Source organism: Oryctolagus cuniculus, chromosome 8 (assembly GCF_964237555.1).
Source record: "Oryctolagus cuniculus chromosome 8, mOryCun1.1, whole genome shotgun sequence".
Lineage (NCBI taxonomy): Eukaryota > Metazoa > Chordata > Mammalia > Lagomorpha > Leporidae > Oryctolagus > Oryctolagus cuniculus.
Genome location: NC_091439.1, coordinates 116,134,798 through 116,162,693, shown reverse-complemented (window position 1 = coordinate 116,162,693; position 27,896 = coordinate 116,134,798). Strand labels below are relative to the sequence as shown.

Below are 27,896 nucleotides of genomic sequence, written 5' to 3'. Positions count from 1 at the left end.
TAACCTAAGATTTTAAATAAGTAATGTGTGAACATCTTATATGTATTGATTCAATGAATACTTTAACTGTAATTTTAAAAATAGTTAAAATTATATGCTTTTTATCTCATATATTCAATGCTTCTTTGAGGATTAAAACTGATAGGTAAATATTAGAATGCTTATGAAGAGATTTATTCTCAAGTTGTGAACTTTTGTGCTAGCATGAAATACATGGGACAAGCCTTTTCCCTTTAGTTTACTAATCCAGCCATCTCCAGGGTCTAGAACAGCTACCAATGCAGAATTGTTCATTAATATCGGTTGATAGTCAGAATAGAATAGCAAATAGAATAGTCTCAGCAATCAAAAGCCAGTGAAATCATGAGAGATTTGCATTATCAATGATACCATCACTCTAACCCCACCATCTCCCTGACAACCAAGTGAAGAGTAGATGAGAGTTTTCCTGAGCATTTACTGTCCTAAGTCTAGTAATTAATAACACATTTAATATCCCATGAGCCCTATGAGGCGGTGCCTACTAACAGTACCAATTTATAGATTATGAAAATGGTTTCCAACCAGCATAAGACTTTTGATCAAGGTCACATGCACAGTGAATGGCATCTATGACCTGGAGCAGTCGAAGGGATCATCCCCAGCCTGCAAGGCCAGGCTGCCTCTGTCAGAGCCAGTCTAATTTCTTGGTAAGCATCCTTCTGGCAGAACACAGCTATTAGGGCTTGCTGCAGCCTGCAAGAAGCTGAACAGATAGGTTCTAAGACACACAAATCCCTAACCTCTAGGAGACAGGCATGCCATGCCCTGGAGCTTTGTGCTTCACACTTACTGCCGTGATTTACATTACCATTAATATCATCATCGATAAGGCATTTAACAGTCATTGGATTAATTTCGTAGGATGATTTCTAGGGCTGGGATTTAAGGTAAGAGAGTGTTATGTAACTTGCAGATTCTGGCCAAATCACTCTCTAAATTAAAACAAATAACAACAAAAAAATACCCAAAGAAACTCCCAGAACGTGGAATTGTGTAATGTATCATATCTTTTTTTGTTTTCAATAGTTTCACTGGAAAAAAAAAAACAATCTAATTTGGCAACTACTTCACCTAACTTTCTTATTTTTGGAAATGTGAGACTGGGTGGTTACTATGTATCATATATTTTAACGTGAAGTAGCATTGACGCATATGTGTTCATAGACACATATATGTCATTTTCATTGTATTTGGTGTGACTTGTTTAAGTCTTTGGCCACTCACTTAGCAATGCCTTTATGGAGTGTTTTCCCCTGGTTTTATGTGGATGCGCTTTTGGTCAAGAGCAAACTCTGATGTCAGTACCTGCGGTCAGACTTCATATCCAGTGTCTCATGTTCCAGGTGGGTTCCTAGCATCTTCACCACGAGGCCAGTCACTGTGACCCCGAAATCTGGAGAGAATGTGGGTCTTGCAGAAGGACTGGGCACGTGGGCTCCATGGACAGCCCCATAAATATTCTGTGCAGGGGGCATGATGGTTTTGTCCACATTATGAATGAGAGCAGGTACTCAGAAACCTGGCTGTGGACACGCAGCTGTGACTAATCAGCACCACTGCTCAGAACCAACATTCTACAGCAATGACGAAGGAAATTCTCATCTCTGCTCTTCCTAAAAGCCAGGCAGTCGGTGCTCTTTCTCCTGCTGGAAGGAGGAGATTCCTGCAGCCTTTTCACGCCCGCTTTCCTCAGGTGTCACTGCGACTCGATGCTTGGTCTGCCCTCTCCCTCCCTGCACCATGGGCGCCTCTCCAACCCTCGTGCTCCTCTGACCACTGGAAACGTTTTTTCTTAATTTGTGTACTTGTGTATTTGTGAGGCAGAGATAAAGAAAGAGACAGAGAGATCTCCCATCTACTGGTTCACAGATGTCGGCAAGGGTTGGGTGCCGGGCCTAACCCAAGTCAGGAACTGAGCATTCCACACAGGCCTGCCCTGTGGGAGTCAGGGACCCAGTCACTCCCTCCATCACTGCTTCCTCCCGGGCCTGGGTCAGCAGGAGCTGGACTCAGGAGCTTGATGGACATTGGTATCAGGACTCCGATGTGGGGCCCCATGGCCTTTACCACTAGGCCAAATGCTTACATTCTAGTGCATTTTGATTTATACTATTTCATTCCTGACTTTTGTCATATCTTGTAGGTATTTGTTTATTTGTATATTTATACATTATTAATTGCATAAGAGCAAGAACAGAGCACAGTGCTAGAAAAATCACATAAACAATTAAAATGAAATTAATTCACATACAAACTTGGTTTAAGTACCAGAACCCAGGACTGAGAAGAAAAAAGAATGAATTTCAGGCACACTAAGTATCTTCCTCATGTGGCTGAATTTGAGGATTAGTCTTGGGTCTATCTGACCTTGAACTCATTTCTTTGATCCATGACAATAAAGTTTTTACTTTCATACAATAGTTTAAAAATAGTTTCACTACATAGAGTCTGCTTTATGTTAAAGACAAATATTATTAAGAAAGATCAATGTTGGGTCTATTTATTATGTTTAGAGCTATGTGTCCAAGATTAAAGCATTATACATTGATTATTTTCCCTTCAGTTCCCACTTTAGACACCCAAACCAGCTTTCTACCAAATAAAAGGCTTTCTGAAAAATGGGACACAGTCTCACAAGAGATCAATGCCAACAACTTTAAATCCAAACTTTTAAGGGAACTGACACAGAAAAGCACAATTACATTGCAAACTGTTTAAACAGATTGTTACCTGACTCAAGAGAGTTCCTTCTCAAAGTAGGTGAGGGGCTGCTGGTGATACTATAAGTGTCACCAGTGTACAGTGCACACAGCATGAGCTCCTCTGGGTGTCCCAGCAGGACATCTGCTGACGTGACTGGATTTAAGCAAAGCATTTCAATACAGGTTAATATTCTGTGAAATCGGTATGAAAAAATCACATTTAGCAAGATAATTATATTAATTGGCCTAATATTCTAAATGCTTCCTAGAATAAACCTCAAACGTTGAATCAGAATATGTGATGTGGACCCAGCATTGTGATGCAGCAGGTGAAGCCTGGATCACTGGCATCCCTCATGGGCACAAGTTCATGTCCTGGCTGCCCAACTTCAGACCCAGCTCCGCGATAATGGCCTGGAATAAGCAATGAAAAATGGCTCAGCCGTTTGGCTCCTGCCACCATGTGGGACACCTGTATGAAATTCCTGATTCCTAGCTTTGGTCAGGCCAACACTGGCCATTGTAGCCAACTGGAGAATGAACCTTTGGCTGTAAGATATTCTCTCTCTCTCTCTCTCCCTCTCTCTCTCTGTTATTCTCTTTATCTTTCTCTCTCTCTCAACACTGGCTTTCAAATAAATAAATAAATCTTTAAGAAAAAATGACTATGTGATGTGACCAAAAAATTCATGGGCAATGGAATTGAAAGATAACTTTGGGGTAGACATTTGGCATAGAAGTTAGGATGCCATTTGGGATGCCCTCATCCCATGATCAAATGCATAGCTCAAATCTGGGCTCTGCTTCTGATCCTGCATCCTCACAAGGGCACCCTGGGAGACAGCAGGTGGCAAGTCAAGTAGCTAAATATCCATTACAAGCTGGGAGACCTGGACTGAGTTCTAGGTTCTTAGCTTTGACCTGGCCCATTCCTGGTTATTGTAAGCCTTTGGGGGAGTGAACCAGCAAATGGGAGTTTTCTGAGTGGCCTGTCTCTCTCTTTGACTTTCTTTTTTTTAAGATTTTTTTTTATTTATTTGACAAGTGAGTTACAGACAGTAAGAGAGAAAGAGACAGAGAGACAGGTCTGCCTTCCGTTGGTTCACTCTCCAAACGGCCGCAATGGCCAGAGCTGTGTCGATCCAAAGCCAGGAGCCAGGTGCTTCTTCCTGGTCTCCCATGCAGGTGCAGGGGCCTAAGGACTTGGGCCATCCTCTACCTGGGACCTCTATCCCAGGTCATAGCAGAGAGCTGGACTGGAAGAGAAGCAATCAGGACTAGAACCAGCGCCCATATGGGATGCCAGCACTGCAGGCGGAGGATTAACCTAGTGCGCCCTGGCGCCGGTCCCCTCTTTGATTCTCAAATGAAAAAAAAAATCTTGTGGAGCCTTAAAAAATGATATTGGACCCCATTTCAGGCAAATGGAACCTTGGTGGGGTCTATATGTTACATTTAAAAAAGTAAATATAATTTTAATTAGATGCCCCCAATTTTGTAATCTATAGGTAGCTTTCCATAACATGTACTTGGCTTGACCTTTATGAAGACCCACCAAATGGATACAAGGCGGTGTGGGTGAGGATGTGAATGGACTACAGATTGTAACCTTTTCTCCATTTTTATTCTGCCTGGACTTTTGTTTCTTCCCTTTCAGCTTAGTTTCTACCTTATAAAATCCTCAAGTGAAACTCTCAGGATTAACATTTTCCTGATCTCTCTAACTCTTGTAGTTCTGAGATTCCAATCAGTGAATAGTTATTGGGTTTATTGTAGCACTGATTAAGGCTCCCTAGTATAGTAAGAGTTTCCTACATGATGACCCAGCTATACTGACGGGTCACAGAGGAGAGGGCCTCCCACTCCAGGTGGAACATCCTACTGTTCCCAGCACAGCAACCTAAATCTCAGCAAATCTTGCTGAAGGAGAAAGTATAGAAAAACATGGCTTTTTTATTACATCTCTGAATTTTTTTTTTTTTTTTTTTTTTTTTTTTTTTTTTTTTTTTTTTTTTTTTTTTACAGGCAGAGTGGACAGTGAGAGAGAGACAGAGAGAGAAAGGTCTTCCTTTGCCGTTGGTTCACCCTCCAATGGCCGCCGCTGCAGCCGGCGCACCGCGCTGATCCGATGGCAGGAGCCAGGATCCAGGTGCTTTTCCTGGTCTCCCGTGGGGTGCAGGGCCCAAGCACCTGGGCCATCCTCCACTGCACTCCCTGGCCATAGCAGAGAGCTGGCCTGGAAGAGGGGCAACCGGGACAGAATCCGGTGCCCCGACCGGGACTAGAACCGGGTGTGCCGGCGCCGCAAGGTGGAGGATTAGCCTATTGAGCCACGGCGCCGGCCACATCTCTGAATTATTTTTGATGGCATGGACTTGACTTAAAAAAATAAACTTGCAGAAAACTCACAGGTAATTTACTTTTATAATTTTGCATTCTGTTCTTCAGAACATCAAACATTTTTAATACTCTGTGATTCCAGAATAAATTTCAGGTTAAATTTTATTTTTAAATTTAATGCTAAGAAAAAAATGTACCCCTCTTGAGAACAATTTGGAAGCTTCTCTCTCCTGCTAATGAGAGGATGATAAATTAATAATTTTCTCTTTTTGTCACAGATGTTTGGAAATTAAAAAAAAATAGCATTTTTGTCTCCTCAATTCTGTTAATCTCCACTTATGGTTCATTAATTTGGTCCTCCTGACTGGTACTTTCTATTTCTTTATGTCATTCTATATGTTTTAAACAAGTCACTGGGAAAATTTCCTAAAACTGACGGGAGGGTAACTGATATCTGGTTTCGTTTCTACCGCACCAGGCATGGAGAGCTGGTGCCTCCCACCTCACACTCCTTCCTCTGCGACAGCTTGCCTACAAGAGTGCCCTGTGGAGCAGGCACCAGCCCAGGAGGTGGTGGGTTTAGACATTTATTCGAGGCGGTTCTACCTTCAAATATCTGCGCATTGGCCGGGGTCTCCCATGGGGACAGCAGTTCAGCAGGCCTGCTCTACTCAGAGGTGACCAGGAGCTGTGTCCCAGCAGGCAGAGCTGCCTCTGCGTGGATGCCCCACCCATCACCACCAGTCATTCCCACATCACTCTTCTTGCCCTTTTGGTAAGCACATGGAATTTTTACATCTCATTTATAAAGTGTTCTCCATTCAGAGATTGATCCAACTCCTAGTCTCTCTACTACTCCTCTTGGAACCTACCTACCAATAGAGGTGCACTGCAAGAGACTGTGACAATTTCCAGCAATTCAACACAAACACTAAAATTTAGCCTGGAACACAGACATGCATATTTGGCACAGGGTTGGAAAACTGTGGCTCCTCCTAGGGTCTAACGAATAGAGGCAGGCGCATTTTAGGGAAAGTGTCGCCAGGCCGGCAGCATCACTGCCTCTGCTCCCAGTGCTGCTGAAATGACTGTGGCCCAGCTGGGCTCTGATGAGCACTAACCAAACACTCTGATATTGGTGCAAAAATGCATCCCAAGCACATCTCGTCCATGCATTGTGGTGCTCACGTATTTAAGGGAAGCCGCTTCCTTTTGGAAGCAGCCTTCTTAGTGAGGACGCTCCCCTCCTAATCCATCCCCAGTGCTCCCATTAGCGTTAATGAAGGGAACACGGAGCAGGAACAGTGGATGAAGAGGGAATTTATGTCATAAAATGCACTTGATAGCTAACCACAGGTTCTACTGCTGTTAAACTGCATCAACGAAGCTTGCACTTTACAACAACCAGAAAAAGAGAATTAAAAAAAAGATATTTTACAACACCTGGGCCACACGGGGTCTCTTCCAGATGTACACAGTGGCACTTGAACAACAGCCAGGGAATGTAGATGGCTCCACTTTATACAATTACCTGTGGCACCTCAGTCCCTAATCGCATTTTATAACTCCAGTCGGATTCAAGCACACTCAGACAGAGGCACAGAAGAATCTCAATATTGCAGAGGATGTTTGAGGTCAGGAAATTTGGGGCATCTCTTTTTCTGCGAGCAGATTGCAAAGTGATCTAATTTGTTCTGCATGTGGTATTGGAGGTGCCAGGCAGGTATGGTTTTATTTTGATTGCTATTACTGGGGATGATGGGATGACTAATGAAAGATGAGAGACATCGCAAGGCTGCAGAGGCTAAGTGGAGAGAGAACCCAAGTGGTTAGCAAGTTTACATTAAATCATGGAGTACGGCGTGTATAATAGCCTGGATGTTTCTGCACAACTGAAATGCATATGTGGATGTCAGATGGGATTACATAAGCAGGAAGAGGCATCAGCACACTCTCATCACCAAGTGAGGCCACGGGGAGAAGCGGCCATCTGTGGACCAGGAACAGGATTTCCCCACAGGTACTAAATCAGCCACCACCTTGACCTTGGATCTGCAGTGTCGGACTGCGGAAAATAAGAGGCTGTTATTTAAGTCTGTGGTGTTTTGTAACAACACATCCAGCTACAAAGCCAGGGTGGGGAAATAATTTTACACTTTAAAGACTGTTCAAATGTCAGTAGACACCAACAAACCAGGCAGACAGAAGGACAAACTCCACAGAGACAATTTGCCTCCAGGACTGTGAAACACAGCCTCAGGCGGCACTAGCAGAGTCCAACACTAAAACTGGGAAAGGAGTAGGCATTTAACCTAGCAGTTGAGACGCAGCACCTCGCAAGGGATTGCCTTGGTTCCAGTTCTGGGAGGGAGTGGGGACAACTCAAGTAATTGTGCTCCTGCCACCAACATAGGAGGCCTGGGTTGAGTTCCTCACTCTCAGCTTCAGCTTTGGCCCTGGCCCAGCCCAAGCCAATTCAGCAAGTTGGAGAAATGAATAAGCAGCTAGGAACTCCTCTGTCTCTCTGCCTCTAAAATTAATAACAAAAAAACAGCAAAAAAAAAAAAAACAGGAAGAACTATGTATTACCATGGGTATGATTCAATTACTTTAAACATTTCACCAAAGCAACACCTTCTTTGCTGATGAGTTTTCTCTGCTTCCTAGAAAATTGGTATCACCTTTTTATAAGACCTTAAAGTTTATGAAACATTTTCTAATGCATGATTTAATGTCAAATATTTTTAACATGACATGAGCTATGCATTATATTATTAACCACTATCACCTGTGGGAACTGAGTCATTGGGAAAGTGAATTTTCATTGCACCTGAACACTTTACAGTTCTTTGTCACATTATGATTAATTCACATCAGGAAGAGTAGCAGGGTATTTCTAAATTTCAGGTTTTCTGTGGGGCTTTACGTGTGGAGATATTTGGGCAGTCTTTCCACCTTGCATCTTCACTCAAGCAGGCTCGTCCTTTCTCAGAGGTAGCTCTGCCTTTGCCTGACCTGAGCCTCTTTCTTTACTTTTCCACTCGGAACTGCTCCTATTCAGCTAACCCATTCCCTCTGCCCGATACGGCCTAATCTGTGCCCTATTTTCCAACAGAAGTTTCCCTTTGCCCCTAAGAGAATAACCAATTTGCACCCAGTTATGCTGTAGGGAAGACTCATTATATACCCCTCCCCTGCGAAAAAGAATTTTCTGTGCATCTCTTCTTGATTATGCATTTTTCTTGAACTTGTGGAGGAGCCCACATAAACCAGATTGTCTGCTGACTCTGAATATTCCTGTCATCCACTCTTCTGCCCTCTTGAGTTTTCCTCCTGCAGGACTGTCAGAAGGACCAAGGCCCCCACGCTTGAGGGTCTTCCTGCATGCTGCAGGTGAAATTCTCTGAAAACAGGGATCCTCCTTGGCTTTGCAGCATCACCGCTGATGCTCCTGTGAGGTAGCTGGCAGGCAGTTATCTCCTCGCAAACCTATCAAGTCTAGGGAGGAAGGCAAGGATTCTGCTCCAGTGTGGTACTCCACAGGTTCCCTGGAGTATCCCAGCAGGGGCTCTGAAACAGGAGTAGGCACTCATCCCTGGGGCCTCATGCGTGAACCATGGCTGTCCATAGCCAGATGTGCGCAGGCTGCAAATTCATTCCAGTTTCCTGTTGCTTGAGTAGTATCAGCTGAAATGTCAGGCGACCACCCAATAGGAAACTGCTGTGAAAGCAGGTGCCGGATGCAAGGATAAAGGGTCCAGGGGGTCTGTTCCAGAAAACAAAATGCAACTGCCTTTGGCAAAGTCTTCAGTCCTATGTTCCACAACACATGACTCATGTTTCTCACTTAAATATGATAAATTAGGCTAGAAATGTCCCCTTCAAATTGTTTTTAATTATCTCTCATGGTATCTTTGATTCTCACAGTGTGCCGATAAAGGACTCTGGTAATTCATTCTCTACACTTGGACAGGGAACTTCTAATTCTGTGTGCATTTACTTTGCAACACCCAGACCACAGGGAGTGGTTCCATCTTCAGTTCTCCACAGGTCAGCAGGATGGCATGTACTTGTTAGAGTAAGTGTTTGAGCTTCATGTGTGAGGCACCCATTCAACAGTAACGAGAGCTAACAGAACGCTCAGATTTAAAATGTGGTCTGTGTTCATGTGTGACGCTCAGTACCTTACTTTCTCCCTACACTTCAGTTTCCTGACCTGAAGAAGAGGGGTAATAATTGTGGGATTCCCCAGGGCAGTGGGTAGAACTACCTGAGCTAATCCACAGGAAGCATTTCCAACAGGCTCGGTCCACTGCATTGATACCCAGACCGTAACTCCTGTTATTACTACTATTAAATCCAGCATCAGGAGCAGAGAACTGATTTGCCATAATTATATCTAGCTTAATGACTTTGACGATCACCTGGTGTTAAGAACCACTGCTGAGACAAAAATACTGTATTAAATTATGTGAGACAAGAGATGCCAGAACCCACCCAGGAGACATCACAGGGAGTCTGAGGTGCTCCAGTGACAGTGCACAGCAATAGCTTTGGAGACTGGGGGTGGTGCTGAGGCCAGAGAGATGGAGAGAATCAGGGAGAGAAGCGGGTAGTCACAGGGTGAGGAAACCGTTGGATTGGGGCTGTGCACAGGCAACGTACAACGAAGAAATGATGTGTTAGTAATTAGTCTTGTGTTATGCTTTAGAAAATTCCCCCATGATGTACAAGGAACCTTTTCTGTGAATAAATTAATTCTTAGGCAGGTGTATCTGTTTCCATTCATTAGGGTTACAGGGTGCACTTTTTAAAAATAGCAAATAAATGCACTCCTACTTTCTAATCTAACACAGAGACACAGAAACAAACACACATACTCGTATGTGCACACACATGCTTTGAGTAGAATCACAGCAAATGTCCCAACAAGGAAAGACAGCTGACACAGAATCCTGCTCACATGGCTTCTCTCCTTTTGCGCAGGAGTAGCCTCACATTAATGAAGATCACATCTGCCTAGTGTCTGAGCAGCTCACACAACCGGTCTGCAGCTCTCACATCACTCCGCCAGGATCGTATCAGTATTCCGTCTCCAGCACTGGGAACTAAGTACCTCCCTTGGTCTGAGATTCGGCCCTCCATTGTATGGCTACCAATTTTTTTTTTCCTATTCCAGTCATACTCCTCTTTTTCTTGGAACATTTCAAATAATTTTGCATAATCCAGTTTTTTTCTAAGTCTAGCCTACACTTTTCAGTTATTGTGTTTTGATTCAATGTAAATCCAGACCCATCCATCAACCTTCCCACCATCCCTATTTCAAAAACTGATGTTTTTTTCTATTTCCTCACACTAGCACTGGACCCCAAGGTCAAGGGTCACACATCAGGGAGCTACATTTCAAATGGGCAGGAACCTGAGGTTCCCTGCCTCAGAGGAGCTCCAGAGACCCCTGCTACTCACCCCTCAGCCTGCACAGTGGGGAAGAGCAACAGGAAGGAGGCTGAGCGGGAGCTCAGAAACCCCCCCGCTCTCTCCCGGGAGCACCAGCGTCTTCTCTGTAACTCCAGCTGGAACCTGTCTAGCGTGTTAACACGCACACCCTGAGCACACCTAGACATCCACGGTCCAGGGATTCCAGGCACTGCATCCGTAACAAGCACCAGTTCAAGTGAGAGCTGCCACCTCCGGCGTAACTGTTGACAAAGTCCAGCGATGGCTGCTCTGGCAGCTACAGCATTGACTTCTCTTCTCTTCCTACTCCTGCAGCCCTCAGGGTCTGATGAATTCTGTGCCCCACATATTGACATTGAACTGTTGATTTCTCAACCCATTGCACAAACCAAAATCATCGCTATTTTCTTGAAATCCTGCTTTCCTTAGACCAAGAACTGTGACATTTTATCAAGAAAGAGAGTTTGGATTTCCTCCAAGGGTAATCTTTAAAACTTTTGAGAAATTTCTATTGTTCTGTTCAAAGAATGAATCACTGCTTTTCTTCTATTCAGGGACTATTTATTTTATTTTCCCACGTATGCACTTTTTATTTTACACGTGCCTGGTTTTAAAAGTACCGACATACGTTTTCCCTACCCATACTCCTCACATTTTTGTGGTCTATTCAAATCACAGCTTTCCTGTGAAATACAGTGATGATCCCACGAGGGAGGCATGTCTCTCTCCTCTAAACTCGGCATCTTTGCATCTTTGCTGAGTGGCTGTTTTTCATTTACGGCATGAGAATGACTTGTGGGGACAGCTTATTTGCTGCCTGTATATGTGGCACAGTGGTAGATATCTGACCTAAATTGTAATCGTCACCCAGCAAGGTAAGTATAATTAACCTCATTTATGGTCAGGTAAACAAATCTCTGGGCATCTGAATTAGAAAAGGGAGAGATACAACTTATAACCCATCATCGCTCCTACCTCCAGGTGGTTCTCTCTCAACAACCTGAGCTGAACTGTAAAGAACCATGAGGATTTGCCTTCAAAGCAGAAGAGAGGTGCAGGCATTTGGCATGGTGGTTTAAGGGACCTTGGGTGTCCCACATTCCATATGGGAGGGCCTTTGTTCAAGTCCAGTCTCTACTCCTAATTCTGGATTCCTGAGGCAGAAGATGATGACCCAAGTAGTTGTGTCCCTGCCACTGATTTTGAAGACCTGCATTGAGCTTGGGGCACCTGACCTTAGCCTAGCCCAGCATAATCACTCATGGGCACTTTCTCTTTTTTGCTGTTCAAATCAATAAAACACACACATAAGGGAGAGTTTGTAAAAAGTCAAAAACTCCATACAGAGAAAACGGGCAAAAGCTAAGAGAGTTGCAACTAAAGGTTGGAATTTGGTCTCCATAGCCACAGAGGGAAAAACGCAGAGCTGACATTGGCAAGGTTCCTGTCGGGACAGACTCAGCACACGTCTGGAAGCATAGCCCCACCCAAATCCACAGTTTCAGATGTAAACCTGCATCTCACTTCTGGGACACACTGTGACATAGCCTGTCTGATCTTCAACAGTCGCCCTGAAGAGTCAGAAATCAAAAGCACTGAGAAATCTGCCAGGAGGAACCTGTTCAGTGTTATAACTCCATATTCTTGAAAAGGGCTCAAAACTATTTTATTTTCAATTGTATTATTAGACTAGGAAATGCTAATACTTCCAAAAATACAGGAAAGTTCCTCAAATAATGTGACCTCCCTTTTAATTTATTATGTTTTCATTTATATATATATATATATATATATATATATATATCCTTTCCCTAACTTCAAAAATTGATTAATATTTAACACCTATACCATGTAATGTGTGGTATTTCCACACTTGGATATAACATGTACTGGCTGCACCTCTCCTTTTTAAATTTTCTGCCTCACAATGAGCTGGGTCGGTTCATCAAATCAGAATCTGAGTAGTGAGTCTCAGATGGTTCTCTGATGGCCAAGTGTGAAACTTAGTGGCAATCCCAGTCTGCCCGAATTCATTCACTGTGTCCTATTGCTCTTTACATATAACATAGTAAGCTACTTTTTGGCAAGACTAAGGATCTTTGAGCAAATCACAAACGTCATAACTACTGAAAGGACACGTTATTGCACTGGTAGTAACTGTTACGGCTTGACTTCTGTTTTTGCATCTGCTTCACCACCCACAAATACCATAGCCCCTCTCTGCTCAGAGCAGCTGCCCCAGCATCCCCTGATCACCTCTCCCTAGGGAAGACGCTGTGATCCACTCTACAGCTGCTAGACCCCAGGCATCATGTAAGGAGGACCCCAGAAGGTCCACCCTAATGGAAGTTTGAGAACCAAGCTCAGTGGATCAGTACCATCAGCTCCTGGTATCCACGGACCCCATGCACCCTGGATTCAACTAAGTGTGGATCACAAACATTCAGGAAAAATTGTATCTGTCCTGAACATGTACTAACTTTTTTTCTTCTCTTTATTTCCTAAACAATACAACAGAACAATTATTTACAAAGCACTCTTCTTATCCAAACATTGAAGATTTAGATTAGGAGATTTCTCTGGTTTCTTCTCTTCAAAAATTCATAATACACAAAATTCAGAATCTTTCTGATCTTTGCATTGATGAAGTAATGATGCCATACTCCTTCAAAGTAGTCAAAATCAGAACAGTGTAGTCTTTTTGTTGAGCAGTCACCATAGAGGACACGTTCATGGCCAGGGCCACTGTTCCTCCTGAGAACATGCCCAGCCTACATGGCCCAGGCCAGTAGAGATGACCCCAGGCGTAGGTCACCTCTGCTGGCCAAGTGTTGGATTGCACAAAATTACCTCATTCTGCTACCCAGTCCTCCACGAAATTGCGCACACTTGAAGAAGACAAAGACTAGGCATTCAGGGATTTGAGAGAGACTGTAAATGAAGATATCTAAGTGTACAACTGGACCTCATAGCATAGAAATTGCCTGATCTCAGGAGAAAATGGTAGTCAGCGAGCATTTCTTGAGAATGACTAACACAGAATGGGCACAATGGCTCCCCAAAGGTGGTGTATTGAGGCCACCACTGTGGCACAGTGGATTAAGCTGCCGGTGAGGTTCCATTCCTGGCTGCTCCACGTCTGATCCAGCTCCCTGCTAATGTGTGTGGGAGGCAGCAAGTGATGGCCCAAGTGTTTGGGCTCCTACACCCATATAGGAGATACAGACGGAGTTCTAGCTCCTGGCTTCAGCCTGGCCCAGCCCTGGCTGTTGGGGCCATTTGGGATGTAAATCAACATGTGGAAGATTCTCTCCCTGCCCCCCAAAGTAAAGAATACATAAATCTTTTAATAAAATGACGGTGTGCTTTCAAAAGGTCAATTTTTAAAACAATGTTAATTTAATTGTATTTTCTGTTCCCTGGATGAAGGACCACATACAGAAGCTGTAACCACCTGTGGCTGATATTTTTTGTATGTTTTGTGAAATAATATCCAATCCCTACATGTGGTAACACTTTTTCCATTACCTACAACTTGCACAATTTACAGGAAACTTGTTTTTCAGTAAAATGTGGTTAACTTGAAGGAACTCCAAGGGACAAGAGAAACCCCATGCAGAACTATAGGTTCTGTGTCTGACTGTGGAGCAGTGCAGACAGAACTGAGAGTTCTGCCCTGTGAGTCATCCTTCCAGTGGGCCCATGTTTGGGAACCATGATGCTTCATTCTGCTCTTTACTGCCCCTTATTCTAACCAATTTTATGGGGCCCTTTGGCGAAAAATTACATGTTGTCCATAGTTGTTCCCATATAATAAATTATACAAATGGCTTGTATTATAGATATTTATTCTTTTTTATTTATTTGACAGATAGAGTTTGACAGTGAGAGAGAGAGAGAGAGAAAGCTCTTCCTTTTCTGTTGGTTCACCCCCCAAATGGCCACCACGGCTGGCGTGCTGCTCCGATCCAAAGCCAGGAGCCAGGTGCTTCTCCTGGTCTCCCATGGGGTGCAGGGCCCAAGCACTTGGGCCATCCTCCACTGCACTCCCGGGCCACAGCAGAGAGCTGGCCTGGAAGAGGAGCAAGCGGGACAGAATCCGGTGCCCCAACCAGGACTAGAACCCAGGGTACCGGCGCTGCAGGAGGAGGATTAGCCAAGTGAGCTGAGGCGCCAGCCGATATTTATTCTTAATAAATTGTTTTTTAACTTCATCATCTCACTGAAATTCTGGATTGAACTTCTGGTATAGATTTCACGTAAAATGAAAGACACCTAAGATGAACTACTAAAATGACATTTCAGAAACATGTGAAGCAGTTGAAAGTCGGGCTTAATTCCAGACAGTAAAATGGTAAATGGATCCTCAGACTCCTACTGAAATCTCCTCATCGTTTTCACAAGGAAGGTACGTGGGTGTATCCCTCCATCACCCCTTCTTCCTGCTCCTCAAAGTCAGTTCCTACACGGATGACCCTGCCTGCAGCATCCTCCGCGGCACAAGGTGAGATTCCAAGGAGAGTCAGGGAAATGCCCTGCAAACGACACCTGCTCACAGCCCTTACAGAACAGAGCCATCTGCTTCTCTCAGCCAGCTGGGCTGTGGCCTTAATTCCAGGGAATCCTTGGCTGCTTGTAGGTTGTAATGTGCCCTGGACAGTGTCTCCATCATAGGTAGTGTGAGGGAATGTTCCCAGGTGAAAATGCATAGAGCATGGATGATTTCTGAGAAAGTACATCATTGATCAGGTCAGAAATCCCTCTCTCTAAGGAAGGAGCTGCTACTGAGCTCAGCTATTTCTGGTTCATTGACTACTGAGTTTTGGGATGGATGTCACAATGTTTCGGAGTGGTCTGGCATTGGCCATTATTTTCCCCACCAGCCTACACAATGAATGGGTCAAGTTTGTGTCCATGTGCCCAACTATTCACTCTGAGAAGATATCTTGTGAAACCTTCAGCCCTGTACTTATACCAAATGTTAGAAGACCTGGAGCATCCATTGTACTCACACCCCAAATACACATGAAAGACATATGTTATGATTCTTACTTCACTTTATAGTTAAAAACACAAACAAGGAGCACCGAAAGTGTAATGAGTAGTTCAAGGTGACATGCTAATATTGGACAGAGCTAAAGCTAGATTTGAAGTGTCATCCACCCAGGCTGGATTCTGAGGATGGAATTCTAGCACCACTGTGGCGTGTGGGCTGCCGCCTTTATCTCCCCAGGATGGAGTCAGTGATCCTGTCTTATTCGAATCAAGGAGGAAAACTAGCTTGGGACTGTGCCTGCTGATATCTCTACCCTGGTACCTGATGGCTGTGAAATCCAATATTTAACCCCTCTGAGGTCATTTTTTTCATTCATCCAGTGGGGACCTTAGCATCTCCAGGCGGCAAAAGTAACGATCATCACATTTGCCTGATGCATGGCAAATCTGCAGTGAGTGTTATTATTTAATATAACCTTCAGAGAAGTGCAAAATCCAAAGAAGTCGCTAGAAAAATATTTTTATTGGAGTTTAGGCAGAGGGCTAAATTAAATGTTAATCATGTCCTTAGATCTCTAGCTAGTGGTAGAGACACATGAAAAGGAGAAATTCAAATACACACACACACATACACACACACAAAGAGAATATTAGCTTATGCAATGCTTCCTTCCATAAAAAAATGTTGAGCTGTGTACATTAGAAGAAGTTTGTGAAATGATTATTGAATTCAAATTTAACATGGAAAATATGAAAAAGGGACACACCCAGGCATTTTGGTAGGTGGGACTAAGAACCCTGTTCTAGAGTCTTCCATGCGTTCTTCACTGATGCCATTGTTTTTCCACAGTGATGTGGTGGGACTGAATTGTTAACAGGAAGTCAAGGCCACAGGAAACAAGATTGAAACCAGCTGGGGGAGGTTAAAGTGAGAACCAAATGCCCCAGGTGAACCTGGATGGAGCCTGCCACAGAGAAAGGACATCAGTGGAGCAGCCAGAAGTCCCCCAAGACCTGCAAAGCAGTTTGTGGCACTGTGCTGATGTTATTATCTTGGTTTCAATACTTACACTATGGTTATGAGAGATGTTAGTATCAGAGGAAGCCACTTGCACATTTTTCTGTAAAATGAATTCAAAGTAAACAGGAACTCTGTGAGAAGGGAGGGGCTTGTTCACCCTTGTTTATTTGGGGTTGGTGAGTGGAAGGATTGATTGCAGGGAGCCTGTTACTCAGTGTGTGCCTCTGTAATCCTTCCTCATTAGAAATCAATTATATACCAAGTCAATTATCAATTAAGTGACAAGGTGGGTAAACATTGCAGGCATTAATTGACCCTTCAAGGGTTCTTTGAAGCTCACTCAGCTTCTACGGCTTCTTTGAAGTCTTGTTTTGACTTCACTGAGGCACTGATTAGACTGATTTAATAGTGAAATTGTGCAGGGTTAATGTGAACGAAATAAGTGCAGCTACGAAGCCTTTCTTGTCCCATCCAGTGTGATCTTGCCTAGTCCAGTTATGCAAAGCAGTAGGTTCATGCAGGTCAGTGAAAAACAGACCCTAAACCTGAAACCATCACAAAGTACACAAAGTAAGATTCTGTAATGAGGTTATAATGTGCAGGTCTAACCTAGATCAGCCAAGAAGCCTTCTTGCTTTGCTTGTCCCCAAGGGTTCCAGGCAGAGAGACTGTCCCATTTGTACTGCTCCCATTGGATTCCCCCCCACTAGACTTCCCTCCAAGCATTATGCTAATGTAATGGAAGTCGAACCTTGGCCAGGGTGGCTACAGACATGGGCTCAGATGTGAATTCTGCCAATGGGAAAGCAGAGTGGCCAGACTTCTGGGGTGTGTGGAGGGAGGTGAAGAGGTGGGTGTGCCCGACTCTACATGGTCGTAAATGGCAGGCTACGGCTTCCAGCTTCCATCCTGATGGTTCAGTTCCCAGCTACTGAAATCTGGGAATTCATGTGTGTAAGTGTGATTTATGACACGATGCATATCATATCTTCCTCCTTGCCCTCACTTTTAAAGTCTATGCACATTCGCAGTCAGACTATTTTTGGCACAGAAGCACTGGTTTTTAAAGAGAGTAAATGTCTCCTCAGTTGTTTCCTGTAAGCCTAATCTTTGTAACCATCAAATCTCAATGCAGAAACTAGAGTTGGTTAACTCCAAGATAAAACTAATTTCTTTTCTTCTTGATATTTCTAAGAGTTATTAGTGACAGGCTGTGCCATCAAATCGGTGCAGAAAAAAAGAGAAAAGAATGCTTGGCTCACTTCGTGACCACACGTTGCTTTCTAATTGCAAGAAACAAAATCACAGCTACCAGACCATGTTGCAAAGTGAACCAGAAATGGCAGCTCTCTGTTAAAGTAGGGTACTGACAAGAAGCCAATCTGCGTAAAATTAGAATCTCACTAGGAAAAGAAAACCTCATCTCATCTGATATGCACAGAGTCGATTAGATTTAAATCGCTAACCCACCCCGTTTTAATATACAGATAATTTTGGCACATGACATCATTCACTGCATTTAGACTGCCTCTGCTGTCGCCATGGCAACCCTGACATAAAACATAGCTGAGTTGGTAATTTCACTCCAAATTAAATGAAAATAAAGCTAATCCTATTATTGTTCTTAACAATTTTCCAAGTAGCTTCTTCTCAGTGCCCTTGCTTGTATATCCTGTCTTTTAAAAATAGATTATTGGACAATTATGCATGTGTGTGTACTCACTCACTCACAGCCATTAGCACCACCTGCCTGTCTCTGTGGCCTGACCTTGGGTGGGAGAAAGGCTCTCGTCCACCCACAGTGCCGCTTCCTATTTTTCTCACAATTCTGGGATAGGAAAATCTTTTAAATATACCAATTTGGGCCATTAAACATTCCAGAGATTGTCACTAAAATTACAGTAAAATAATAGTCTTAAAGAGAAGCCATATTGTGCATTTGTATAAATCTTAAAAGGGTGCGTCAATTGATTCTGCTTTATATTTTAATGTGTCCACGTCAGTTTCAATAGTTACTTAGGAAAACAGTCTTTTCCTTTTCAGCTTCCACTGAAGAGTGACTGAACAATGAGAGCCCCATTTAGAAGTAGTCCTACAACCCTATCAAAACATTTCTATTCCAAATCATGATAAACACTCAATGTCACACACACAAAACCAAAGCAGTCTCTCTGTCTCCCCTCACTGCCTGCGGACTCAGGCAATACTCAACTGCTCTGGGACCAGCCCAAAGTTATCGCCTCTGGGCTTCACACAGGTACGAAAGCTCACACCTGCACTTCATTTGGGGGGATGCTTCTGGGGAGAGAAGGTGTGGAGGATCAGCGGTGCTGAGCTGGAGTCTCTGGTTTGCCACGCTGTCAGCTTTGCCGTCCTCTGTCTTTGAGCGTCTCAGTGTCTTCACTCACAACAGATAAAGTAGTCAGAGGGGATAATAATGAACGTGACCCCACAAGGTTTCTGAATCAAACAAGACAGGGAAATCACCACGGGAATGCAACCACGAGGGTCAGTCTGACTCCGGGTCCCTCCAGTAATGGCCACTCAAAGAGAGCAAGTCGGATCAGCCAACACGCAGGTTGCAGCCTCCCCCTGGGAACACGCCACCGACCAAGACCTGGAGACACACCGCCAGTCTGAATCCAGGCACCGAGAAGAGAGGTGCAGTTTCCACTGGTATTGCCAACACCCCCTCAGGGGAGGATTAGCCACCTCTGCCTTCGGCCTCTGAATACTGCAATCCCAGGACATCTCCAACAGAACATGCTTCTCAGGACACCCAGCACCCCTCCCCTCTTTTGAGTCTACCATTGTCAGGTCACCGGGAGATATGGGCAGGTGCAACTGAGACAGAGTTGAAGTAGAAAGGAAGGGAAAGCAGCCAAGGACTCAACAGGGCAAGAAAAGGAAAGAGTCAAAGGAAGAAAACTGACATGACTGACTAGTTAACGTCTTTAAAGCCTTTCCGGGCTCTGCAGTGGGTCTGCTTCCTTGCCTGGGAGTCATTCCAGCCCTTTCCCACATTTCATTTTCAGTGCATCTTGGTCTAGCACACCCTCTATTTTTTTCGGACTTTGCTATTGACATATGCACTCTAATGTTCCCCTCTTTACATAACTCAGTTTGTTTGGCAAAAGCCATCACTGACTGCAGACTGTCTTCCACCTCCCTCCCAAGCTGACATCTTATGGGTAGTTCAGTCATCAGTCAGTGCCCTATACCTCTTCTATGAGGTCCTCCACATCCAGTCATATAATTTGTGAGAATAAGTCACCATACATTTTCTATTCTAGTAATTTTTCCAAAAGCAAAAATAATGTGCTTTAAAAGACAAAGGATATGGGATAACCCCATTCTCCCATAATGATTGGAGGAGAACAGACACTGAGAAGATGTTCAGTCAATGAATCAAATAGAGGAGACAGTTTTAGTACAGTCTTCCTTTCTACAAGTGGACTTGACGATGGGGCAGGCATTGTGGGTGGCAGAACCTGGGGTTGCCTCGGCCATCGCTATCAGTTCAGGATATAGTCCCATTAACACTGACTTATGGCAACAATTCCGATAAGTGGTTTGGTGTTCAAGTCGTGTACAATAAAACAAGCAGAGGGGTATACTTGCTGATCTAAAACTGCCATTCAAGGTGCATGAAATTTAAAGATCAAAGATACAACATTTCTTTTTCTTTTTTTTTTCTTCTCAGTTCCTCAGAATCACATTTAACACATGCACAATCAAACTAAAAAAAAAAAAAGAAAGAAAGGATTTATTCTTGAATAGGAATCCTCAGCTTTGGGGCTGGAATTTAAGCAAATAAAATGAAACTCAAATTTGATAACTGGTTTAAATGGGTGGCTATAGTTACACTGTGTACCACATTTGGGATTTTATCCTTTAGCCTTTGCACTGAAATTCACACCTCAATCTACAAGCTCATTCACAATCACTCCTTCTATGTTCTCTTCTACCTATACAGCCATTGCCAACGCTTCGTCTATGTCCCTTCTAGGTTTGAATATATAAATCCTTAAGTTTGATCATCATGCAGGATCATGAACAAACAGCCGAAGAAGCTTTACAGTTCTAAGAAGTTAAATAACTAAGGCCAAAAGCAGTTCAACCCACAACAAATGACTAAGAGATAACATTTAAACCTCTCAACAACTACTCTTTCAATTATTTGATTTATGCACTAACATATACAGCCAAAGTTACTCTGAATCTCACACCAGCAAAACCAAATAGACTGTAATTGACTGGACCCTGTTTTTTTTTTTTTTTTTTCCTCTCTCTCTCCACTAGCATATATGCTAGAGAACTGTCCATCCATTGGTCAATTACACATGTATCCTGGGTTGACACCTTGGGGCAATGGGCCTATCTGCAGGTGTAGCTCAGCAGGGGGCACCGTTACAGAGGAAGGGAAATAGACCAGAATAATCACATGTGCCCAGCACAGCCTGCCAAGCTTAGTCTCTGCAATATAAACCACTGATTTCCATTGGACTGACTCCAGACTAAATCCAAAACTACCTTGGATCACTTAGTGACTGTCTTCTGTGTTGCTTTGAAGGGGCCTAAGATAAGGGCACAAAACAGAAAAATTCTCCAGCTCCAAACACCAGTATGAGAACACCTCAGACACTTTGAAATTAGTCGCAATGCAGGTGATTTCCTAGTAGCTGAAACAACAAGCGGAAAATGAAATTCATGTTTGACCAAAGAACGCCCGTCACCGTCATTCATGAATGCCACTCGGGGAGCTGGGATAGAGGCAACCACACGGAGTGATGGGACCTCTTCCCAGGACTCACCATATGGATGGTGCTTCCGTCCCACTGATCTCCAAGAAGTCGTAGCCTTCCTCCAGCTGGAAGTCAGTGAAGACCAAAGCGATGGTGTCCCCCGGCTCTGCAAGAATGGTCCACGTACAGTCAGCGTTGTTTTCGTACTCCGAAGGGAAGTGAGGGCTGGAAATGGAGCTGCCTGTTCCCCGCAAGGTTCCTCCACAGGCCCCTTCAGCTGTGGGGACAGAAGCAAAGAGCAAGCTCTGTTCAGGATGGCTTCACACAAGCGCACATCCACCTGGTCACTTGTAGCCAGGGCGAGTTTCTGAGCCCAACATGGGGACACTGAATCTGAAAGAGAATCTCTTCTGATTTGCTAATTTAATTCTACAGAAAGGTTTACAAAATCTAAGAATCCAGCTCCATGGTTAACTGGATGGTATTGTAAGAAATAACGGCTTTCTGGCTTTTTTTGGAGCAGGATGGGGGGTGAATAAGTTTGACAAAATCAAAAGTGAACCAAACGGAGTCTCATTGTTCCTGAAACTTAAATCAAACAGTCCCCTCCAGGGAGATGAGTAGACAAGACCACTGAGACTGATACACTAAACACTGATAAAAGAGCTGTGCAGAGTCACATCCGTGAGTACTTCTAATAGTAATGTAGTTTTCATGTATCACTACCTAATACATATATACATGATTGTAATCATAAAATACAATTTAATAGAATTTATAATTTTCTGATTTTATTGTGTTGCACAAGTTAATTCAGCTCAGTATAAGATGCAAAAGGAGTTACAGAACTTATTATTATTTAAAAAGATAAAATGTCATGATGAACGATTTAAAAGCTATCAAAATTCAATGCTATAGTTGGATGATTAATGAAACGTACTAATTTAAATCCAAACGTTGAGACTATATAAACACTTTCATCTCATCTCATTGATCATTTATTTATTTGTAAACTTAACACCCACCGAGCCTGCTGAGGAAGTTACATCACCCCAACACATCACTGAGTGCCAAGGCTGTGTGGAGAACAGATGGGAACATTCATCCTCACAGTGCAGAGGGCTGTAGGACACACATCTGGAACATGATGGAGCAAAACTCACAAGTGCCAGGGTTAAGAGTGGAGGGAACAGGAGAGGGAGGAGGAAGAAGGGTGGGAGCGTGGGCAGGAGGGAGGCTATGGTGGGAACTATCACTATGTTCCTAAATCTGTGTATACGAAAGACATGGAAGTTGGATATCTTAAATAACATTTTTAGAAATGGCAATAAAGCTAAAAAAAGATAGCAGAAAAGGAATAACTAAACACAGTGTGTTGGAACAACTGAATAGAAATGAGAAAAACCTGTAATTTAGACAAAGCCTCAAACAAAACATTTTACACAAATTAAAAAGGCTGAAAGTATAAAATCATGAGCATGCTACTGCAGCAAGGTGATTTACTTGTATAATATCTCAAGTATTATTTCAATTAATTAGAAGTAAGTGATATTAATAAAATTAACTTACAGGTATTTACTTCTGTCATTTTTAAAAAAATACAAAAAAAACTAAAATTTGAGTCAAAAGATACTATACAAAACACTTGTAACATAGCAAGTGGTATTATCTATATTTATTTGCTTTTTCAAATGCATTCATTTGAGAGGGAGAGAGAGAGTTGCCATCTGCTAGTTCAGTCCTGAAATTCTCACAAAGTCCAGGGCTAGGCCAGAAATGAAGCCAACAGGCTGGAACTCAATTCAAGTCTTTCATATAGATGTCAGGGACCTAATTACTTGAATAATTATCTGCTGACTCCCAGAGTTTGCACTAGCTGAAGACTGGAATGAGAAGCCAGAGTTGAGCTTGGAACCCAAACACTCTGATCTGGGATGCAGGCTCACTAACTGGCATGCTAAACTAGCTCAAATGCCTGTCCCAGACTTCTATTTTTAAGAAAAGACACAACAAGATGTGAACTGAGAATTTAAATAAGAATGAATTCCACAATTAATTAAAACTAAACACGAAGGCTCAATCATCTCTTATTTTCATAGACATTCAAAATATAACAATGATAATATTCTATCTAATATCCATTAAAAAGCAAAAGTTTGAAATACAAAGGAAAAAAAAAACATGAGAAGACTGGTAAATTTATATCCCTAATATGAGTGTATCTTAGTATGAAACCTCAGGAATGTTAGCAATACACATGAGGTCTAATAAAAAGTCATATCAGTTGGCAAGTAGCCCAGGTTTGGAGCTAATATTTGTTGAGTACATTTTGGGTGCTGGATCCAGTAAAAAGTCCCGTAATTTGGACTAGCATTTCAAAAATTTATGTCAACTTCTTTATTATTTTCCACAATTCACTGTTGTCAATATGATTGCTTAGAAAAATTCTAATTGCTTATTTAAAAAAAATCAATTTACTAGTAAAAGTTCAGAAAGTCATGAGGCAGCAACATGATCAAAAAATTAGTAGTAAAATTAAGCAACATAAACACTTCAATACAAAAATTGGAGGAAAGAGGAATGGTGTCTTTTTTTATGAAAAATATAACACCTCGAACTTCAGTAAGGTATAAATCTGTGTATATATACATATATTCACATATAAATATTATGTGCATATAATAATCTTACGAATTAATACTATAAGGCATCTACAAAATTGAAAGTAATTATGATAAAGGTAATATAGTATGGCATAATTGTCAATGAACAGTGGGTCATCGAAGAAATTGAAATCAAAAAAATCTGGAAATGTATAAAGATAACAACACATCAAAACTTATGAGATACATCAAAAGCAGGGTGAGGAGGGAAGTTTAGAAAATTAGTGCCTACATCAAGAAATTGGAAAGGTATCATATAAATGATCTAATAATGCATCTCAAGAACCTCAAAAAACAACAAACCAAACCCAAAATTAGTAGGAGGAAAGAAACAATAAAATCAGAATAAACAAAAATAAGACAAAAAAACTAATGCAAACTATCAGTGAAATGAAGAGCTGATATCTCAAAAAATTAATTCATATACCATTGTCCAAACTAACCATAAAAAGGGGGTGGGGTTTTGGGGGAAGATCAAAATTAATAAAATCAAAGATGAAAAAGCAAATGTTGTAATGGATACCAAAGAAATAAAAAGAATCATCAGGAATTGCTACATGCCAACAAATTGGAAAATCTAGAAGGATAGATTCCTAGACACATACTATCTACCAAAGTCAAGTTATAAAAACATAGAAAACCTAAACAGACCAATAACCAAGCTAGAAATTGAATCAATAAAAAGACCCTCCCAACAAAGAAAATCCCAGGACCAAATGGCTTCACTGTTGAATTCTACCAAACTTTTAAGAAAGAACTAATTCAAATTCTTCTCAAACTACTCAAAATAGTTGAAAGGGAGAGGATTCCCCCCCCCACCCTTCTGTGAGGCCAGCATCACCTTAGTTCCAATACCAGAAAAAGATAAAACAAAGAAAGAACACTATGGACCTATAACCCTGATGAACATAGATCCAAAAATCCTCAACAGAATACCAGCTAATTGAATCCAACAACACATCAGAAAGATCATTAACCCAGACAAAGTGGGAATTAGCCCTAGGATGCAGGAATGGTTAAACATACGCAAATCAATAAATGTGATGCATCACATTACTAACGGAACAAAAACCATATGATTATCTCAATAGGTGCAGAGAAAACATTTGATAAAATACAGTATCCTTTCATGATAAAAACCTTATGCAAACTGGATATACAAGGAACATTATAGACATAATAAGGGAAATATATGACAAAAACACAGCTAGCATCATAGTGAAGGGGGCAAAATTGGAAGCTTTCCACTAAGATCCAGAAGCAGGCAAGGGTGCCCACCTTTGTCACTGATATTTAATATACATCTAGATGTTTTAGCAGTCTTTAGGCAAGAAAAGTAAATCAAACGATACAAATTGGAAAGAAAGAATTCAAATAATCCCTGTTTGCCGCCAATATGACCCATACATAGGGAAACTGAAAGACTTCAAGAAGAGACTACTAGGGCTCATAAGAGAGTTTAGAGAAGTTGCAGGATATAAAATAAACACTATAAATCAATAGCCTTTGTATATACTAAAAATGCCATTTTTAGTGTAGAGAATGCAATTTTTAGTAGAGAATGAAATTTCATCTTTCATTTTATTAATTTGGGTCATTCCCATTCATAATAGCTACAAAAAATTAAATACCTCAGAATAAATTTAACCAAGGAGGTAAAACCTCTACAACGAAAATTATGAAACATTAAAGAAAGTAATAGATGAAGAGATTGTAAAATGAAAAAAAAAATCTTCCATGTTTGTGGACTGGAAGAATTAATATTAAAATGTACATACTATCCAAGGCAATTTATAGATCCAATGCAATCCCAATCAAAGTAACAATGACATTCTTCTCAGATATATAAAAAAAACTATGCTAAAATTCATATGGAAACAAAGGAGATTCCAAACAGCTAAACAATCTTAAATAACAAAAATGAAACTGGAGGCATCACAATACCAGATTTCAACATACATTATTGGACAGTTATAAGTAAAACAGCTTGGTACTGGCACAAACATAGACATGTAGACCAATGGAAAAATATAGAACAACCAGAAATTAATCCACACATCAACAATCATCTATTATTTGAAAATTAGATAGAATCAATCCTTGAGAAAGGGTAGATTTTTCAACAAATGATTTTGGGAAAATTGGATTTACATGTGCAGAAGTATGAAACAAGACACCTATCTTATACCTTATACAAAAAACAACTCAAAATGGATCATGTGTCCAAATATAAGATCTGATACCATCAAATTACTAGAGGAAACCTTGGAGGAAACTGCAAGACATTGGCATAGGAAATGACCCTAGAGGGACAGGCAATAAAAGCAAAAATAGATAACTGGCTGTACATGAAGCTAAAAAGCTTCTGTACTGCAGAGAAAACACTCAACAAAATGAAGAGGAAACCATAGAATGGGAGAAATTATTTGTAAACCATGCAGCTGATAAAGAAATAATATCTAGAACCTATAAAGAGCTCAAGAAACTAAACAAATACGAAAAACCCCACAATACAATTAAGAAAAGGGCAAAATCCACGAACAGGCATTTTCCTAAGGATGAATTGAAATGGCCAATAGGCATATGAAAAAAAAAATGTTCAGGATCACTTGTAATCAGGGAAATGAAAATAAAACCACAATGAGGTTTAACCTCACCCCTGTTATAATGGCTATTATCCAAAATTAAAAACAACAACAACACATGCTGGTGACAATGTGGGGAAAATGGTACTCTAATCCAATGTTAGTGGAATGTAAACTAGTACAGCTATTTTGGATGAAAGTATGGAGATTCCTCAAAAATATGAAAACATTTCTACCATATGACCCAGCCATCCCACTCCAGGGATTTACCCAAAGGATATTAAACCAGCATAAGAAAGAATTATCTGTACCCACACGTTCATTGCAGCTCAATTCAGAATAGCTAACATGGAATCAACCCAGATGTCCATCAACTGATGACTAGATAAAGAAAATGTGGTATATATGTACTATGGAGTATTACTCAGGCATAAAAATAATGAAATCATGTCCTTTGTAACAAAATTGATACATCTGGAAACTATGATGCTTAGTGAAATAAGCGAGTCCAAAAATGGTCTCAACTTGCTAGTTAAAAGATATAGATTGGCTGAATGGATTAAAAAAATAAAACCTACATATTTGCTGTCTACAAGAAACACATCTCACCAACAAAAATGAGTGCAGACTGAAAGTGAAAGAATGGAAAAAGATATTTCATGGTAATAGAAACCAAAAAAGAGCTGGTGTAGCCATCCCAATATCATAGAAAACAGACTTTAAAACAAAAACTGTTAAGAAACAAAGAAGGTCACTATGTAATGATTAAGGGATTAATTGAACTGGAAGATGTGACTATAATAAACATATATGCACCCAATTATAGCCACCTTGCTATTTAAAAGAAATATTAATGGATCTAAAGGGAGACATAGACATCAATACAATAATACTGGGAGACTTCAATATCCTACTTTCAGCAATGGACAGGTCAACCAGAAAGAAAATCATCAAGGAAAGAACAGAGCTCATTGACACTATAGGCCAAATGGACCTAACAGATATCTATAGAACTTTTCATTCTATAGTTGCAGAATATGCATCCTTCTCACCAGTGCATGGGACTTTTCTCACATACTAGGATATAAAACAAGTCTCAGCAAATTAAAAAAAAAAAAAAATCAAAACCATACCATATATCTTTTACCACAATGGAATGAAGCTGGAAATCTACAACTCAAGAATCTCTAGAACATATGTAAACACATGGAGACTGAATGGCTTGTGCATGAATGAACAGTGGGTCACAGAAAAACTAAAAGAGAAATTAAAAAAAGCTCTGAATACAAATGAAGACTACAATACAACATATCAGACTTCTTGGATACAGCAAAAGTGGTGTTAAG

At 41.5% G+C, this 27,896-nt stretch overlaps 1 protein-coding gene across 2 annotated transcripts in view; it reads right to left on the bottom strand.

The window, feature by feature from the left end:
- The window catches only part of CSMD1 (CUB and Sushi multiple domains 1), a 2,053,194-nt gene that overhangs the window by 1,008,823 nt on the left and 1,016,475 nt on the right, over positions 1-27,896 (bottom strand). For both annotated transcript variants that reach the window (XM_070047233.1, XM_070047234.1), the window contains exon 5: positions 21,372-21,579. In XM_070047233.1, coding sequence (XP_069903334.1) covers positions 21,372-21,579 — 208 coding nt within the window. The remainder of the gene's footprint in view (positions 1-21,371; positions 21,580-27,896) is intronic.